Source organism: Cibotium barometz, chromosome 59, assembly GCF_041138505.1.
Source record: "Cibotium barometz isolate CiBa-2024 chromosome 59, ASM4113850v1, whole genome shotgun sequence".
Classification (NCBI taxonomy): domain Eukaryota; kingdom Viridiplantae; phylum Streptophyta; class Polypodiopsida; order Cyatheales; family Cibotiaceae; genus Cibotium; species Cibotium barometz.
In genome coordinates this window covers 14,369,801-14,388,162 of record NC_141104.1, presented here as the reverse complement: position 1 = coordinate 14,388,162, position 18,362 = coordinate 14,369,801, and the positions used below count along the sequence as shown (strand labels likewise).

General features: G+C 37.8%; 1 protein-coding gene across 1 annotated transcript in view; it reads left to right on the top strand.

Annotated features, from left to right (window-relative positions):
- Nucleotides 1–14,898: 14,898 nt before the first annotated feature.
- The window catches only part of LOC147605506 (GABA transporter 1-like), a 7,433-nt gene continuing 3,969 nt past the window's right edge, over nt 14,899–18,362 (top strand). Inside the window, exons 1-4 of the mRNA XM_086793611.1 lie at nt 14,899–15,303; nt 15,574–15,696; nt 15,803–15,897; nt 15,999–16,191. Coding sequence (XP_086649737.1) covers nt 14,991–15,303; nt 15,574–15,696; nt 15,803–15,897; nt 15,999–16,191 — 724 coding nt within the window. The 5' untranslated portion in view covers nt 14,899–14,990. The remainder of the gene's footprint in view (nt 15,304–15,573; nt 15,697–15,802; nt 15,898–15,998; nt 16,192–18,362) is intronic.

The following is an 18,362-nucleotide window of genomic DNA, read 5'->3' as shown; positions in this document are numbered from 1 at the left end:
TTATGAATGCCTTTCAAAACAAGAAAGGCTATGTGCATCCGTCTCAATCTTCGAAGTCCTCCTCACCTATAAAATATCCAACAAATAATTTGGTAAGTCCAACACATATTCCATAGGCAACAACCAAAACCATCACCACACACATGTTCATTAGGCGTACATATTCCAAGAATTACATGTCATACAAACCAGCTATAACAAACATTGGAGGCCCCAAGCGTACATTGTGCACCAAACATACAAACTAGCTATAACAAACACTGGAAGCCCCAAGCATACATCAATGTGCACCAAACTTATTAATATTTATAATGGCATCACGCATGATATCAACATAATTTGGCATGATCCCAAATTATCTAAGAGGGTACAATAATTTATTTAAGAGGGCTTAGAATACATTCTCATAACACTTATGACCCACGAAAAGACATCTTAATCTCTTAAACAAATTATATGTATATAATATGAAGATGACTAAACAAAGATAGATATATATAAATATATATTTATGAGTATATACAAATACAAAGATAGATATATATACAAATAATTTTTTTAAGAGGGCTTAAAATACATTCCCATAACACTTATGACCCATGAAAAAATAACTTAATCTCTTAATTAACTTACATGTATATAATATGAAGATGACTAAACAAAGATAGATATATATACAAATATATATATATACATACATATATATATATATATATATGTTTATGAAATAATAATTATATATACACATATATATTTATACATATTCATATTCATATAAATACACTTACATATAAGTATATATCTATAAACACTTTATCCAACTAGTATATTTTTACATACATACATATATTTACATACACACACACACACACATACATACATATGTTTATATATTTAAATCTATGAATATATTATATATATTTATATATATACACAATATACTTGTACATATATATACACACACATACACATACATACATACATATACATATCTTTATATATTTAAATCTATGAATATATTTCACACACACACACACACACACACACACACACACACACACACACACACATATACACATAATATAATTATACATATTTGTGTATATATATATTGACACGCGCACGCACACACACACACACACACACAAACATACATATGCTTTTCATATATATATACATAACTCACTAAAAAATACTCCTCTATCTCTATCTCCCACACACACACACACACACACACTCTCTCTCTCTCTCTCTCTCTCTCTCTCTCTCTCTCTCTCTCTCTCTCTCTTAAACATCTTTGTTTAGATGCATCCCTTAGCATTAATAAATTGATTCAGACATATGACCCTACGTTTTGGGAGCATTCGCATATGATGACTCTTTAGTAATCTCACCTAATCTCGTGCATGTGAGTTTTTACTCGCCTCTCAAATTTGTTCATTTTCGCGGAGCCCACCCTGGCCGCATGCTAATGCTTTCTTTCTGTCAGGCTAGCTCTAGCTGGCTAAAGTTTATGGACCTGCACATTACATGGAGGAAGCCTAAAAATGCAGATTATGGCTCTGCAGATGTGCTGGCGAGACGTTTGGAAGCATCCTCCAAGCTCTACCTATATAAAGGGAGCAAGGTGAGTGCTGAGACACTCACTTAGCCCGTGGATTGTCTTGTGGTTGTTTGCCATGTCTCTAGTGTGAGCATCAGCTGGAAGTTCCTCCTTTTAGGTAACTCTTGTTTACCATGTCTCTAGTGTGAGCATCGGCTGGAAGTTCCTCCTTTTAGGTAACTCTTGTTGATCTACCTCACATGATGACTAAATCCCTAGGCGATGGTAACTTTGTACTTATTGCAGACCTATGGGTTTATGACTACATGGAAACCCGTATTGTGTTAATGCATGTGTATGACTTGCATTACATGATGACCACCTTTGGGAATCCTATACATAATACATATCCGATTTTGGATAGTTTACATGCTAGTTTTTAAGAGATGTTTCTCGCTTTTTATACCACAATCAATTCTCAATTGTTTTTAGAAAAGATTCTTAGTTTTTGGATTTTACTGATAATGCTAGCATGTACATATCTTACGAATAAGCTACGATGGTATATGAGTCTTGTCTATTTTTTAAAGAAATTTTAAAATAAATTTGATCACGGCTCATAACCCTGGTTTTCTGTGCGTGTTGATCCTGTATCACCAATTGATAAGCAGGGCTAATAATGTAGATTCACTATCATATTTTTTGGTTTTTCCTGGCTTGTATTAACTAGGGAGTCAATATCATGTATGATATTTACAAACCGATTTTTGAAGTCAATAAGGATTTATACTAGCACGTTGAGGTTTATCCTCAAACGCTAATTAATGGTACACCGCATATGGATGTGCATTACTGTGATACCGGCTAATGGCCTATAACCGAGCATACATGGTAGTGACTGAAACACTCGGTGGATTCTGGAAATTTTATCAGACCTCAATATAGGCCAAAGAATTAGTTACAATAATGTATAATCTGAGAATTTAACCCTCTGGGTTGTTAGATAAAGAATGGTTATATAAGGATGTAAATAGCTTTGAGAATTGCATGGAGGCTGCCACTAGAAAGTATTTCATAATACTACTGATAAGTAGTAATTATGTATTCTTATACATATGTAGTTTTTTGAATTCTCCTAAGACTTGCTTAACTGGATGAACAATACTTGGAATGTTGTGATACTTTCTAGGGACTATCCTCTAAGATATATATTTTTGAGTAATTTTTTTGTTAATGAACTGTGTTTATCGTGTTACTGAAGATTAGGGCTATATTATAATTAATATATTTTGATTTATCTTTGTTGTTAATGAACTCCTTTTATTGTGTTAATGAAGGCTAGGGCTTGTTCTTGAGTGACTTCCTTGCATGATTTCAAGCTTTCTAAAGAAGGTGTTTTTTCTTTGGATGATATGTGCACAGGTCATCCCATGAGCCACAGCCTCCATAGCCATGAAAGCAACCCCCCCAGTCACCACCTATCCATCCTCCCCTGACTCCCTACCATGGCTTTGGAAGCCCTCCACTAACAGAGGAACTCATGGCCGACGGGTAGGGGACATATGTAGACTATTTTTAAAACTAAAATTTTCATAGTTTATCATTTGAAATCATTTTGTTTTTTTATGGTTTCCATGATAGAGGTTTAAATTCATGGCCATAAGAGTCTAAAAATGTATTTTTTTCTTTAAATTTTGATGACCATGGCAAGCATGCCAGTTATAAAAATGTTAAAGATTAGCTTCAATTTACATATCCAAAAGGAGTTGCTCCCCATTCAAAAGAAACATAGGGAATGTCAATGCATTTTAGGTTTCTTACATAGGGAATGTCAATGCATTTTAGGTTTCTTACTTTAGGAGCATTCACTTTTAAGGATTGTAAAAGCCAATAAAATTTACCAATTGATTACAAATTGTATTTTGTACTTGTGTTTAGTGAAATTCTTGTACATATATAATATTATAACTAGCTTGTACATATTAAATAAAATATACTAACTGTGAAGCTTGTATGTTAATTATTTACTTTATATATTTAGTTAAATTTTATCTACTAAGATTGCATGTAAGTAATATTTATTTTAGCTATGAATTTCCCAAGAATTTTTACAATTTGGTACAAAGGTTTGAAAGATGATGGATTTGCTTGATAACATGTCTTACATATGACTTTTAAGGAAAGTGGGTGGTGTGTCATAGGAGGGTTGATCACTCATTTATGAATTTTGTTTTAAAATTGCAAGCAAACCATTGGTCTCTCAACGAGGTATGTAAAGATGAACACATAGAGATCGTATCCACAAAGATAAGCACATAGAGATTGTATCCACAAAGATGAGTACATAGAGATTATAGTGTCCACAAAGTGTGAGCATTTATCTTCTTTCTTGATTGTTTCTTTTGTTTTGTGACGAGATAGTGATGCTCATGTGAATGTTAAATCTCTCTTCTTCTTTTGATAGTAGCTATAGAGTCACAAAATACCTTATTCAAGTATTTGGACATGAATAGGCATTTACAAAGAATTACTAGGCATTAAAACCTATTTGGCATCATCTTTGAACACAAATTTCTAGTAGTTCATGTACAAGCAAAATTTTTGGGTACCTTACTTTAAATTTTTAAAAATTGTGAGAGAGCATACTGAATTCCAAGAGATTCAAACTCTGTACTTGTCTTTTGAGAGGCAAGGGTGCTCCCATTGGCCTAAAGCTAACAAGGCAATGATAGTAGTACATGGCTAAAATCTGAAGGCCTATCTTAACCTTCAATTTGAAGGCCATAAACTAGCTTCATCTTCAAAATTTAACATATTCGATCTTCAAAATTTAACATATTCGATCTTCAAAATTTAACTTAATATGTATGTATGTGTAAAATTTAGAGTTTTTTTTAAATTAATTTTTAAAAATTAAACAACTAATTCCTAGTTGATGAGGGGACTTCTCTCAGGCCCCGCATGCCCTTTTACAAACACCACAGACCCACACACACCCGAGGCAACATTAAAAGGTATTATCATTAGGGTTTGAACCCACAAACTCAAGCATATGAACCAAACACCTTAACAACTATGAATTTTTTAGAAAATAGTGGCCTTCTTTTTGTAGCCCTATTTTCTAAGAGGCCTTGTGTGGAAGGTTGGATGCCCTTTGAAGGCTTCAAATTTGAGCATTGGATAGCAATCTGAACCTCCTTTACTGTACGGTTTTGCCAAGAGTGCATTAATGTTGGGTACCTAGAAGACTTTGATGATTGAAGCCACCGCTTAGAAGGGTGAGGGCCGACGTGGCATGGGCGTGAGAATACATCGTGGGTTTGAATGGGCTTATTGCCATGATGTGCATGCTTTGCATAATATTAACAAACGAGGTTTAACTTTAGATTAAGCGTGTTTTTCACGTCTCCCCACCAACGTAATTAATACATTATCATCAAATTCAATATACATATACATATATTTATATCTATATATTATTATTGGCATCATTTATATGTGGACTATTTTTAATGAAAATTATTTTTCTAATACCAACATTTCAAGGTCCCCATATTATAATTAAGAGTTTAACCACGTGGCTTTAAAAGTAACATAATGTCTTGCCACAACCACTATAAGATGTCGAAGGCATAGTAGCATTTTCTAGTAGTGTTTATTTAGTCGAGATGTCAGGGATTCTGCTTGCTACCCCGCAATGAAATAATGCTGCACAGTAGTAAAATTTTGCTACTAGGTATTGCTTATAGCAGCGAATTTTTACTGTTTTGCAGTGCTTATAGAGCAGTAAAATTTTGCCTGATAGAGCAGCAAAATTTCGCTACTGACAGAGCAGTGCTTATAGCAGTGAAATTTCACTGTTTGCTGCTATACTGTGATTTGCTGTTGTGTAGTGGAATTAGTAGCAAGATTTCGCTACTATTTTTGCTGCATGAAATTCCAGAGAGTTGTTGGATACTAAATTTAAAAAATACATGTCACATACACATAGAAAATGTTTTATGGTTAAAAAAAAACATCCATCAGAACCCTTGGAGTCATGTTTTGAGAAAAAAAAGATAGTTGAAAACTTTTGAGAAGCGAAACAATGCCAAGATCATGAATCTATCCTATCTTGTAATAAATCCATATGTGCTGCTTCATCAATGTCTATATCTAATGGAATGAAAGATGGGGTTCCATTTCAATATCAATATCACTATCATAATCCAATGAAGCATTATGTGTGACTCATCATCTTCTTCGGATTAATGTTCCTCATGCTCTTGATCGGCCCCCTCCAAAATGTTTTCTTCATCGTCTTCTTCCAATGAGCCGATTTGAGGTAGTACTTACACCTTATCTAGAGATTTGGCCTCCACATCTTGATCTTGAAAGATATGTTTTGAATGAGGGGAAACTTGCATAACATACCACCACTTTGGATCAATTCGGCATGAAACACAAGCTAATATCACAAAATAAAGGGGTTACACTTTTATTATACTACATCAAGATTTAATTTGGGATTGGTTGGGTTACTAACCTGTTGTTGATAGTGTTGAGGGAGTATGAAAGTATGTTTCTCATCATTCCAAAACATGGTGGAATCAATTTGAAAGAACCCATTTGGATGTTTCTTTACGGTTTCTTGAGCACCTCTATAGATCACCTTGAACCATTTGACTTCAAAGATGAATAAACTAAATGCTCTAAATCCAACCTTAAGAATATCTTAAATAGTTCCACAATACTCAAGATTGTCCTCTATGAAAGTTGGTATCATGTCTACCAGCTCAACTTTCATGCTCAAAAGTTGCCATCACACCACAATCAAATGTGTTTCTTTCAGAATCCACATGCTCTGTGGCTCAACTTTCATGCTCAAAAGTTGCCATCACACCACAATCAAATGTGTTTCTTTCAGAATCCACATGCTCTGTGTGAAAGTGCCTTCCCTCTGACCATATTACATTATTATATAATTTGTACTAACATAAAAAAAACATGACATTTATTATAGTGCATTAAACAAGGTATATACATGAGACAAAGATGAAGAATATACTTGAGGGTCACATCCTCTTGCATACTCATGCTCTTCTCTTGTGATCATCTCTCCATTTTGTGATGCCATCGATATTGCCATATGAAGCCATTCTATATTGATCACATCTGGTAGAGGTTCTAAGCTACGTGGGAATGGCAAGTGTCTATTTGCTCATTTGAAAGCTCTTCTCTCAACCTTTCGTTGCATCCTTGTATCTCCCAATCCACTTCTCCATGATGGGACTATTTAGAATATAGAACCTTGTGGGGTGATGCTTCATCCAATCTTCGTTGCCTTCCTTTTCCCTAAGGTACATTTAGTCGGTCATCCTCCTCATTGCTCCACAATCACGGCATGGAAGGATCTATGTGTTTATATCCCTATCTTAATTATCTCAATTTTAAAATAAGTTTGGCAACCTCTAGACATCATGCATGTCCGATTTGTGGACCATCAATTGTTTCGAAAACACCCTCTACACTTAAGAAGGTGGTGTATGGCAAACATCATTGAATTCTCTCTCCTTCACATCACAAGTATGTGCCACATGATGTCTCAACACGTGATGAGAGGTAGAGATTGGTTTGAGGCATGAAGAAGCATCCCCAATTCACCACCAAATGGGATGTCTAGACACTCGATCTTCTTTCGACTTTCATATTCGTGTGACATGAAGCTCAATCATCTCTTAGATCCTATGCATATCTTCAAGAATGTGGCAATAAATATTCGGGACCATCTAATTGGTAAAAGAGATATAAAGGGTGCAAGGAATGACTTACAAAACATTGGACGCCTTCAAAGTGCATGGCCAATTAAAAGTGAGAGTGGCAACATAGTCCTACCAAAGGCACCATGGGTATTAACCAAGATGGAGCATAGTAAGGTGAAAAGTGTGATTGCCTCTTTTCGTAAACTAATGGGAGTAATGCATTCATTGAAGGGTGCCCACCACAAAGACCAAAAAGAAAGGAGAGGAACAATTATATGGCCTCAAGACATATGATTGGCATAAGATATTATAGGTATATAAATATTTGCTTATTCATTTTCTTTTTGGGATACATAATTTGTAGACTCATATACTAACTTCCATTTTTTCTATGCATAGTTTATTCTTCCAATTTCTATAATCGGCTATGGAGACAAGAAGGTGAGAGAGGCTATTTACAAAATGGGAATCTTGGTGAGGTATGAATCTTCTCTTCAATTCACTAGCTAAGTTATATTGCTTATTTGGTATTCTCATGTGCTTACAAGTTATGTATTGGTAAATAGTGCACATGATTGCTATGTATGTAGGTACATATCCTTAAAGGAGATAGATCCTACATCCACTGAGATGGCTTGTCTCAATGCTATTGCGGCAGTGTGTATGATCGAGGAAAACTTTCCTAGAACAATTCTCACTAGCCAATTGCATCTTGTGGTGCATTTGGTTGCTAAAGTGGTGTGGTGTGGTATTGTTCATGTTTGATGGATGTTTTTCCTCAAAAGGTTCATGAAATCCTTAAAGGAATTTGTGAGATAAAGAGCAAGGCCAGAAGCAAGCATGGTAGAGGGATGGTTGATGCAAGAGTCTCTTGTGTATATCTAAAAAGATCTATGGACTTGAAGCCAAATGGGTTAACACCATCCATGCCCAGGCCAAGACGTAAGTTACGGGGCTCATCTTTAAACTCTGGCCATTGATGCTTCACATGTTGCCATGTCGGTGAATTAGCTATGATCCTTATGATGCTATCCATTGAGTGATGGAGTAGTATGCCATGTCATGAGTTCTGTAATCCCCTTACATTTAAACATGTGTTGTGGATGCGAGGAATGATAGGGAAGTGTCTCAAAACCTTTCAGGGAACTTTACCTCCTTGCAAATCATCCCTATAGCGGCTCTTCACACATTATAGACATTGTGTTCCATCTTTATTAACCCCTCTAAATAGTATACAATCATTGGGACATGTGTGTATTTTTTTGTAATCCATACCTAGCATACAGAGCATTTTACGACACCCATCTCGTGAGTTTGATAATAGATTTTGAGAGGAAAGAATATTCTTGAGAAGCCTACAACATAACATAAGAAATCATATGTCAAAATATTAGCAAAAGGAGAGTATATAGAACATGACCCATTTTCTATTTGAGAGAATAGAATGAGGCGGACTTACCGAAGAAGACTAGTGACACTTGCATTATTCCATCCATAAGTTGTTTGCAAGTTTAATAGCTCCAAGTTTGCTCGTAGTGTGAAGTATGAACATCCCTCATACAAAGGGTGCTTGCCTCTCTATGTAAGGTTTCCTCCTCTTGTGACATTGGAGCTTGCTCACTATTATCTATGAAGCCTTATGTAAAAGAATATACAATAAGCCTTATGCAATAGGCTTATGCATAAGCCTTATGTAGTAGTAGCCTATGAATAAGCCCTTATGCAATAGGCTATGCATAAGGCTTATGCAATAGGCTTATGCATAAGCCTATGCATAAACCTATTGCATAAGGCTTATGCATAAACCTATGTAGAAGCCTATTGCATGAGGGCTTATTGCAATAGCCTTATGTAATAGCCTATTACATAAGCCTTATGCAATAGCCTTATGCATAAGGCCTATAGCATAATATGTTAAAATGAACCAAATTTTTGATTTATTATGATAATTTTTTTAAGTGAGCAACCACCAAGGGATTAGGCCACAGGGTGGCTCATATGAATTCTCAAAGACGAGGTAAGCCCTCTTTCTCCATTCTTTGTTTATGCTTCTTCTCTTCAAGTTTTTGCACCCTTGGGTGCCACGGATTAAGGTTAGGTCAATAGGCTATACATAGGCTACGCATAGGCTACACATAGGGTATGCATAGGCTATGCATAGCCTATGCGTAAGGGCTATGCATAGGCTATGCATAGCCTATGCATAAGGCCTATGCATAGGGTATGCATAGGCTATGCATATGCTGATGCATAGAGATATGGGGCATTGTTATAGGCTATGTAGAATGTTGTTTATGTTAAGTTAGTAGTGGTTATCCACAAGTAGGTAGTTATAGTGGAAGGGGAGCCCTCGATCTTCTCACTATCCTTGTCTTGTAAAAGAGGAGTTGCCTTTGGCTTTAATAGTGGGGAGCGTGTGGAAAGTCCTTAGAAGCTATCATCTGAAAGGGGCACTGTCCACCCTATTTGTCCAAGTAGTATTATAGGAGGTCTCAACAATGTTCTAATATCACATGTTGCCTTTTTTTTTCTAAGCTTTAAGAATGGCTTTTGTTAGAGCAATCGTGTTTTGTTGTCTCATGCATGTCTGTATAGGCAATGTCAATCGACCCCTCACAAGACCCTGATGTGGCAAATATGATATGTATTATAAACGAACGATATGGGCAGCAAGCTTGGTCTTAGTTTACTCAAACACAGGTATGGTTCCATTAAACCTTTTTCAAATACACAAAGTTAATCTTTTATGCGTTCTATAAGTCTTATTTTTTAATCTTATATGCAGGCGGGCTTACAATCGGGCCAGTCGGTGCCATGGGGGAAATCTACCCCACTTGGCCAGTCAGGGTAGACTGCACCTTTGATAGGCGCGGGGCCAAGTGGTGCAGGCTCATCACGATATGGTTGTGAAGAGTCCACACCACCTTCCTCGACTAGACCCACTCCCGCTTCCTCACATCCATCTTCACCATGATGATGACATAGTAGGGAGTCTGGGGGGCTAGTAGACATGCTAGCGGGGGGGGAGCAGGCTACTTTTACTTTGGCAAAAGCAGCACTAGGCCCCTCGATGTGTCTCCCCAGCAGGGGGGATCTTTATCTACACATTATGAGCTAGTCCCCACCAGGAGACCCATTCCACCATTCGATCCATGCACCCTACCATACAACGTGGATGTCGATGGTGCCCTTGTGATGGATGCATGAGGAAAGCAAGTCATGAACCGCATGCATGTACTTGCAAACCTGGAGTTCATGAACTCCTTAAAAAAGTGGAAAGCACAAAATGAACTTTCAAAGCAATACGTCATTGATGTGCTTAAGTCGCAGTTCCTTATTCCACATGTGGGTCTTTGCTTCTCCGAAGTGGATGAAGAGACGAATCAAGCTTTTTCTCTAATAGGAGAGTAAATATCAAGAGAGCAGCAAAGAATAATTTGGAGACACCCAACGTTTGTGTACGGCTGAGGAGTGGAGGCACGCATGCAGCTTAGTGAGAAAGCACCCACGTGCTTTTCAACAACAAGCGACAGTGAGTGCTTTCCAACTAAAAAAGAGAGGGGCTTCACACTTCGGCTCGGGAGGAAAGTCCTCCTTCATTGCTCGTTTCGTAAGTATTGTTATTAGTAATCATTTCTTATCCTGTTTCATTTTGTTTTGTACTATATTGTTTTCTTTAACTAATTGTATATTTTCTTAATTATTTTTTGTAGAGCGAGGTTGTTGGGTGTGACCCAACAAAAGAGGAGTATGACTATGGATACAGAGCCCTCCGTCCATAAATTATGAGCATGGATGCTAGTATGCGAGGCATACACTTGGATCAGTCCATTTTGGGGACTCAAGCAGATGAGGTAAGTGAGCCTAAACCCTTCTCTTTCCTACATCTAATTGTATTTTATTGCCCTTGCTTACCTTGTGCTTAATGGCATGTATGTAGGATGAAGGGGAAGAGGAAGAGGAGCATCCTGATTATGAGTTGAAGCGATGGAAAGAAGTGAAGAGGACGACGAAGACGACGATGATGATGATCACTCGAAATCCGATGAGGATTCTAGTTAGCCACCTCTTCATTGTAGACATTTTTTGTACATATGGCAAAGGCTTGACACTTCGTGAAATAAAATAAATTTTGGGCTCAATTGCATTCTTCACAATCTATGTGTTTCTTATGTTTGTGTTTGTGTCATAAAACTAAAACTGTCTCTGTTAATTTTTAAAAAAGAGGTGGGGTAGATTGGAGAGTCGTGTGCATGCTCCCCAGTCTGCTGCCTCAGCTTTTTTTTAAATGCGTAGTGCTTTCGCGCTACCTGAGCAGCGCAAATAGCAGCAAAATTTTGCTACTATTTTCGTTGCTAAAAGTAGTGAACCCATTACAATGAAAATAGCAGCATTTCTACCTACCCTTCTAGTTATAAAAACGTTGCTATTTTCGTTTTGCTACACCCTCATTCTGTTATAGTGAACAACTTGCAGATGATGGCTATATGCTTATCAATAATCATTTAATATTCTCCCATAGTTATCATAATTTCTCATAAGACTATATCATTATTCTCATGCATTATAGGATATTATATCTTATCTTATAGTTAGAATCTGATTTTGCATAGATTAGTGTAATAAGATATCTACATCATGAGCCTATTTTAACGTCTACCGTAAACAATATCGTGAAGTCTACGAAGGGATGAGAGCATTGCCTCCAAGTCCGACACACGATATATGTAAAGTAGATGGTGTGTCTCTAGCACTCCTACTACGGATATACGTACCACTAAAACTCACAGTCCATCTCTGCGATGAGGTCCACAATAGAAGAGCGGCACTCCTAGTGTGACTCCATGCTAGACCCTAAGCCTAACATAAACGAGCGGACCAATGTGAAAGGATGATGTGAAAGGTCTAATGCCTAGTGGTAAGAAAATACTAATCTAGCAATAATGAAGCTCTAAAACACCGTAATGTTGGATTCAAAGCCCACTAATTGCGCTTCAATCCAAGAGAGAACTAGAGAGAGATAGTGAAGCGACGTGAGAGAATGAGGGGGAAAAAAAACTTAGGGGTTCTGATCGAGGTCATGTGGCATACATTTTAGGGTTTACAAATTGAACGACCCTAATGTATGTGTGGTTTTAGGGTTTGGGGTGTGAAATGAACGGCCTTGATGTATGCATGATTTTAGGGTTTGTAAGATAAACGGCTTTGATTTGTTGAGAGCATCTCGATCGAGATACATGGGTAGCTTTAATTTGAACCATGTATCTCAATCAAGATATAGTCACGGTTGGGATTGCATCTTGGTATCGAGGTAAATGGATGGATCAAATTATAACCATGTATCTCGATCGATATACATTTATTGCTTAGATTGCATCTTAGTATCTCAATCGAGATATATGAATGGGTGAGATCACATTTCACTATCTCGATCGAGATATGTCAATAGTCAAGATCACATTTCACTATCTCGATCGAGATATGTCAACAGTCAAGATCACATTTCCATATCTCGTTCGAGATACATGGACAGTCGAGATGGCATCATTGTTATGCTGATGAATGTACATCCGAGTGGGCATGTCGACCGAGATTCCTTGTGTCATTAATGTGGATCCCAGTGGCCTACGTATCTCGATCGAGATATCGAGGTGGCGGTGACATGTTTTAGTGACATGGACTGTGACAACCCTTTCGAGCCTGTTGATGTGGCAGTTGTTGGTATCTCAATCGAGATATTGGGCTTTTGACTCGAGAGGCACGTATCAAGTTATTATTGATGCTGATATCTCGATCGAGATACCCCGCTTGAGATTTTTGCTCCTTGCATCGATGTCCAATTTTCAGTGAGAGTGAACAAAAGTGAGTACCCTTACTTTACATCCACCCATGTACAAGTACACTTTTTGGGAACCTTACTTTAAATTTTAAAAATTTATGAGAGAGGGTATTGAATTACAAGAGGTTCAAACTCTGTACTTGTCTTTTGAGAGGCAAGGGTTCTACCGCTTGTCTGCTGGCCTGAAGCCAGCAGACAAGGCAAGGATAGTAGTCCAGGGCTGAAATTTGAAGGCCTAACCTGACCTTCAATTTGAAAGCCATAAACTAGCTTGATCTTCAAAAGTCAACTAAATATGTATGTATATATGTAAAATTCAGCATGGGATAGTACTCTCGAGTCTCGACCTCCGTGGATTTGAAGGCTATAAACTAGAGTTAACTAGATATGCATCTATATATGTAAAATTTCAGCATTGGAAGTCTCACCCTCTGTGGATCTCCCCAGCTATAAAAGGCACGATGCATTTAAGAAGTGGGGAACATGGCATGTGCGGAAGTTGCGCGCGAAAAATGAAACATGGGCAATCGTCAATTTTTGTGGGGTGAACTTGGGCACGCAGAGGTCGGGTTATCGCGTGTCCATGGACGTGTGAAATGTGTGTAGCATAGCGGCAGAGCATTCCCACGGCTACGCGAGGGTGCAAGTTCGAAACCCGGACTGGGGTTGAACTCGGGCACATTAAGGTAAACTCGAGCCTATTTAAATCTCGACCTCGCGACCTACCTGTCCGACTTCCGCGTCGTCGTTGATGCCATGTTCCCCACTTCTTAAATGCACCATGCCTTTTATAGCCTAGGTGTGGACCTCCTCTTGAGAGAGAACTCCAGCTTCCAAGGTCTTGACTCTTGAACGACTAGGCCAAGAGTGCATTAATTTTGGGTACCTATGCAATCGATGATTGAGGCCACCGCTTGGAAGGGTGAGGGGGGACGTGGCATGGTCGCGAGATGACCACCCCCACATCGTGGGTTTGAATGGGCTCGTCGCCATGATGTTATGGCTTGCATAATATTAGGAAACGAGGTTTAACTTTAGATTAAGCGCGTTTTGCACGTCTCCCCACTGCATGCTAACACATTATATGTGGACTGTTTTTAATTAAAAACTATTTTTCTAATAACAGCATTTCAGGCCCCCCATATTATAATTAAGAGCTCAACGACGCGGCTTTAAAAGCAACAGAATGTCGTTGCCACAACAGCTTGCAGATGACGGCTATGTGCTTATCAATAATCATTTAATATTTCCCCATTCTTATCATAATTTCTCAATAAGATTATATCATTATTCTCATGCATTATTGGATATTATATCTTATCCTATAGTCAGAATCTGATTTTGCACGGATTAGTGCAATAAGATATCTAGGTTATGAGGCTGTTTAACGTCTGCATATATTTAATGGCAGCACATAAAGCAATCCTTTCTTGTCTGGTTGCATTTAGCTATCTGGGCACCAAAAGTTAATTGCCTTTTTAATTTTAAACCCCGCATGAAAATTCTCTCCACGCTTCAAGAATCAAATACCAATTATGTCGTGGAATCTTTAGCTAGAACTCCTGTCACCGAGCCTTGCATTGCATTATCATTACTAATCACCTTCTAATCATATTCTGCTCTTAATAACGTACATAATACAGACGGTTGTGATCTACCTGCAGCAGTATTGAGGATATTGACACACTGGTAGGATTGAGCTTATGACAATTTACACATTATCCAGGTTGAGCTTATGATACTCAGCAGAGTTTTAGCGTTGAGCTTATGATCTAATTAACACGCTATTAGGGTTGAGCTTATAAGATTAACCCATCAAAATATAGGTGCTATCGAGGGCGGTGTACTGGTAATCTCGCATCAAAGCATGGTGGAGTACGTATCGTTCAGGGTTAATAATGATAATGATGGGGGCAAAGCTAATAGTGATAAAGATTTAAATGAGATTAAGGGTAGGGTTAATGGTGGAGACGATGAAAGTGTGATGGGGTTGCCCTTCACAACCTACAGTTATATAGTGAGACATCAGAGTGAGGCGACAGCAGAGGAGGTCCTCTTTATGAAGGCAGGGGGAGCTGGGACATGGTTCCATGCAGCTTGCCACTTGGCCACAGCCATCTCGTCCCCTGCTGCCATTGCACCCCTCCCTTTTGCTATCAGCACCCTTGGCTGGCCTGCAGGTGACCCTAATAAATCCCTAATTATGTATGTTTTCACGATTAATCTCATCTTTGCGCTGTTTATCGTTATAATTTTCTAATTCTCGCTTGTTTCTATCATTATTTGACTCCTAAATCTCGTCTCGTCATCTTCTTAACGCACAGGACTAATCATTTATCATCTTGCGCAATTGATTCCTTTGATGATCAGATGTTTAATCTTCTCTTAAGCATTAAGTAAACATACGTTGATTATTTATTTTAACCAATGCTAGATCTAACGTTGCACAGGGTTTGGAATTCTTACAATATTCGCTGTGGTCACCCTCTACTATAGCATCTCTCTCGCTTGTCTTTGGGAGTGGGATGGCGTTGCATACGTTAATTACAGGGATTTGGCAGAGAGCTTTTTCGGTAACTGCTCCCCTAACCCATCATTAACAATCAACGAAATGATTAATCTCTTCTTAACTGAAAATAATTCACGAAGACCACTAATGATATCAAATTTATTGTGCAGGAAAGTTCGGATACTACACAGTTGTTTTATTTCAAGAGTTGGCGTCCGTAGGTAAAAGCATCGTAATTCAAATTGCAGCAGGGAAAAGCCTTAAGGTAATGGTTTGATTTAATTAATCAACACCTAGTTATATTATGATAATTAGGGCAAATTAAGGTATGGAAGCGGGCTTGATTGTGTTGTGATATGCATGCAGGCTATGTACAGTGCGGTATGTAGAGAACATGCAGATAGGTTTACAGTTCAGGAGTGCATGGCACTATTTGCAGTCTTCCAGCTGGGGCTATCCCAATTTCCGGCCCTTCATTCGATGAGGTTGCTGAATGCCATCTGCAGCATCAGCACCATGGGGTTCACAGCCATGGCTGTTGGCATACTTGTGCAACAAGGTAAGAGCTCTCTCTCTTTCTCTCTCTCTCTCTATATATATTATACATACATACATACATACATACATATATATATATATTATTATACGTACGTACGTATATATATATATATATATATATATATATATATATATTATACATACATGCGTACGCACGTACATACATACATACATATATATATATATAATGCTACATAATGCTCTTTCTAAAGCCGATAGACCTCACTTTTACATAATGCTCTTTGCAAAGTCAAGAGACATCACGTATGAGAATATCTTCATCTATTCTATTATGCACAGGTTTTTCCCCAGCCACGTGTCAATCTCTCTAGCATCTTCTCTAATCTCCTCTATAACTATCTTCTCTCCTCCTCCTACAGTTACGTGGCAAGGGTATACAAAGGGGAAGACCGTGCATGGATGGGGGCAGTGCCGCACGCGGCAGGTGTAGAACTAGTATTTTCTTATTAGTATGTAGAGGGTTATAAGTAAATTTAGTATCTCATGTAAGTATCCATACTTGCGAGAAAAAAATGCTCACGCTACTTTTTTACATGTAATAACGCTTACATGTTTATTATTTCATAATATTATGTTCATTCAAGAGGTATTATAGAAACCTCTTACATGTGAAATTTGACCTATTGAAAATACTCCCTACTTAAATTTTGGAGGCAATAACACTATCTCTTTCTCAACCATTTTTTTAAAAAAATCACTTTTATGTTAGAACACCTCTTGATGTACACAAAATGTTTGTGTGAGTCTATGAAACAAAAAACACTCAACTTCTTGGTCATGGGTTATCCTAGGTGAACCCCCAAATGTGCCCAAATTTTGACGTTCAATGAAGGGCAAAGATTCACAAATTTGGCATGAAAAGAGTAACTTGTTTGTAGATTTCTAGATTCTACAATAGAATGTTCGTGCATAATTGCCATAGCTAGAGAAGGAGTCTATGATAATTTAGTTCCAATTTTTTTTCTTTTTCATGTAAAGAGTTAATTGCCTCAACTCAAGGCTTCAAATTTGAGAGATGACAACAAAGGTGGCATTCACACAAGCATAGAAAAGGGATTTTCAACTCAATTGTGCCTTTGAATCATAATTACTTGGGAACATCATTCCCCCTCTACCATGCCCCTTCTAGGGAACGAGGGAGCGTTGTTCTCCAATCCAGGATGTTCTGAAACACAGGGGAACATTCCGGAACATACCCCACATGGAACGACCAGGGTAAAATGTTCCCCCACGTTGCGAAATGTTCCCCCCTAGTAACATGCCCTAAAACCCTTTTAAAAAGGGTAAAATTTTAAAAAAATTACATTTTTCCTCTATTTTTCCACTCAACTATGCATACAACATTTTTCATAATTCCATTAGCTTTATTTGCTGATGTGGCATTCCCTGTTCCCGTTCTAGGGGTTCAAAACGTTCCTCCATTCTTGTTTCCTGGTAACTATGCTTTGAATATATCCTTTGTTCCACATCAAGGGCATGAATATAGATACTTCCCATCAATATATCCTTTGTTCCACATCAAGGGCATGAATATAGATACTTCCCATGAAACTTCCCATGGAGCATGTAGTAATGGACTTCATAGCTAGTATAAGGTTGTTCTCAATAATTAACACAACTAATTGCCAAAATTAATTGATTGCACGATGGTACAAGGAATGGTGACCAAGTTTGCCTACTTCCATGGTAGGTATCTAGGCAATAGCATGGGAAAGTTGAAATGGCCAAGGTGACATGGCCAAGCTAAAAGGGGCAATGGGAATGTTGACTTTCTAATCAGAAAGACATGTAAGTGCATAATATAATTTATTTAAGAGAACGGCTCAAGAAAATGAAAATTAAAGGACAAGTTGACAAATGCAAGTGAGTCCCAACCTTGACCACATAACGCTGATATATAGAACCTCATTTTTATTGTTGACACGGAATCTTACTTGGGTTAAATTTGTGACATGCTTGGTGCCAATTCCAATACCTCTCCCTATAAAACGATTAGTGCCATGGAAGGAAAAGTCTCCAGAAAACCTTATGGGAGCCAAACATATGTCAAGTCTATTTTCCTCTTAGGGCTCATTCAATAAGTACAAGTAGGTGACCTATGGCCATATAAAAGATACTTTCCCAATCATGACCCAGGCATGAAAAAATATA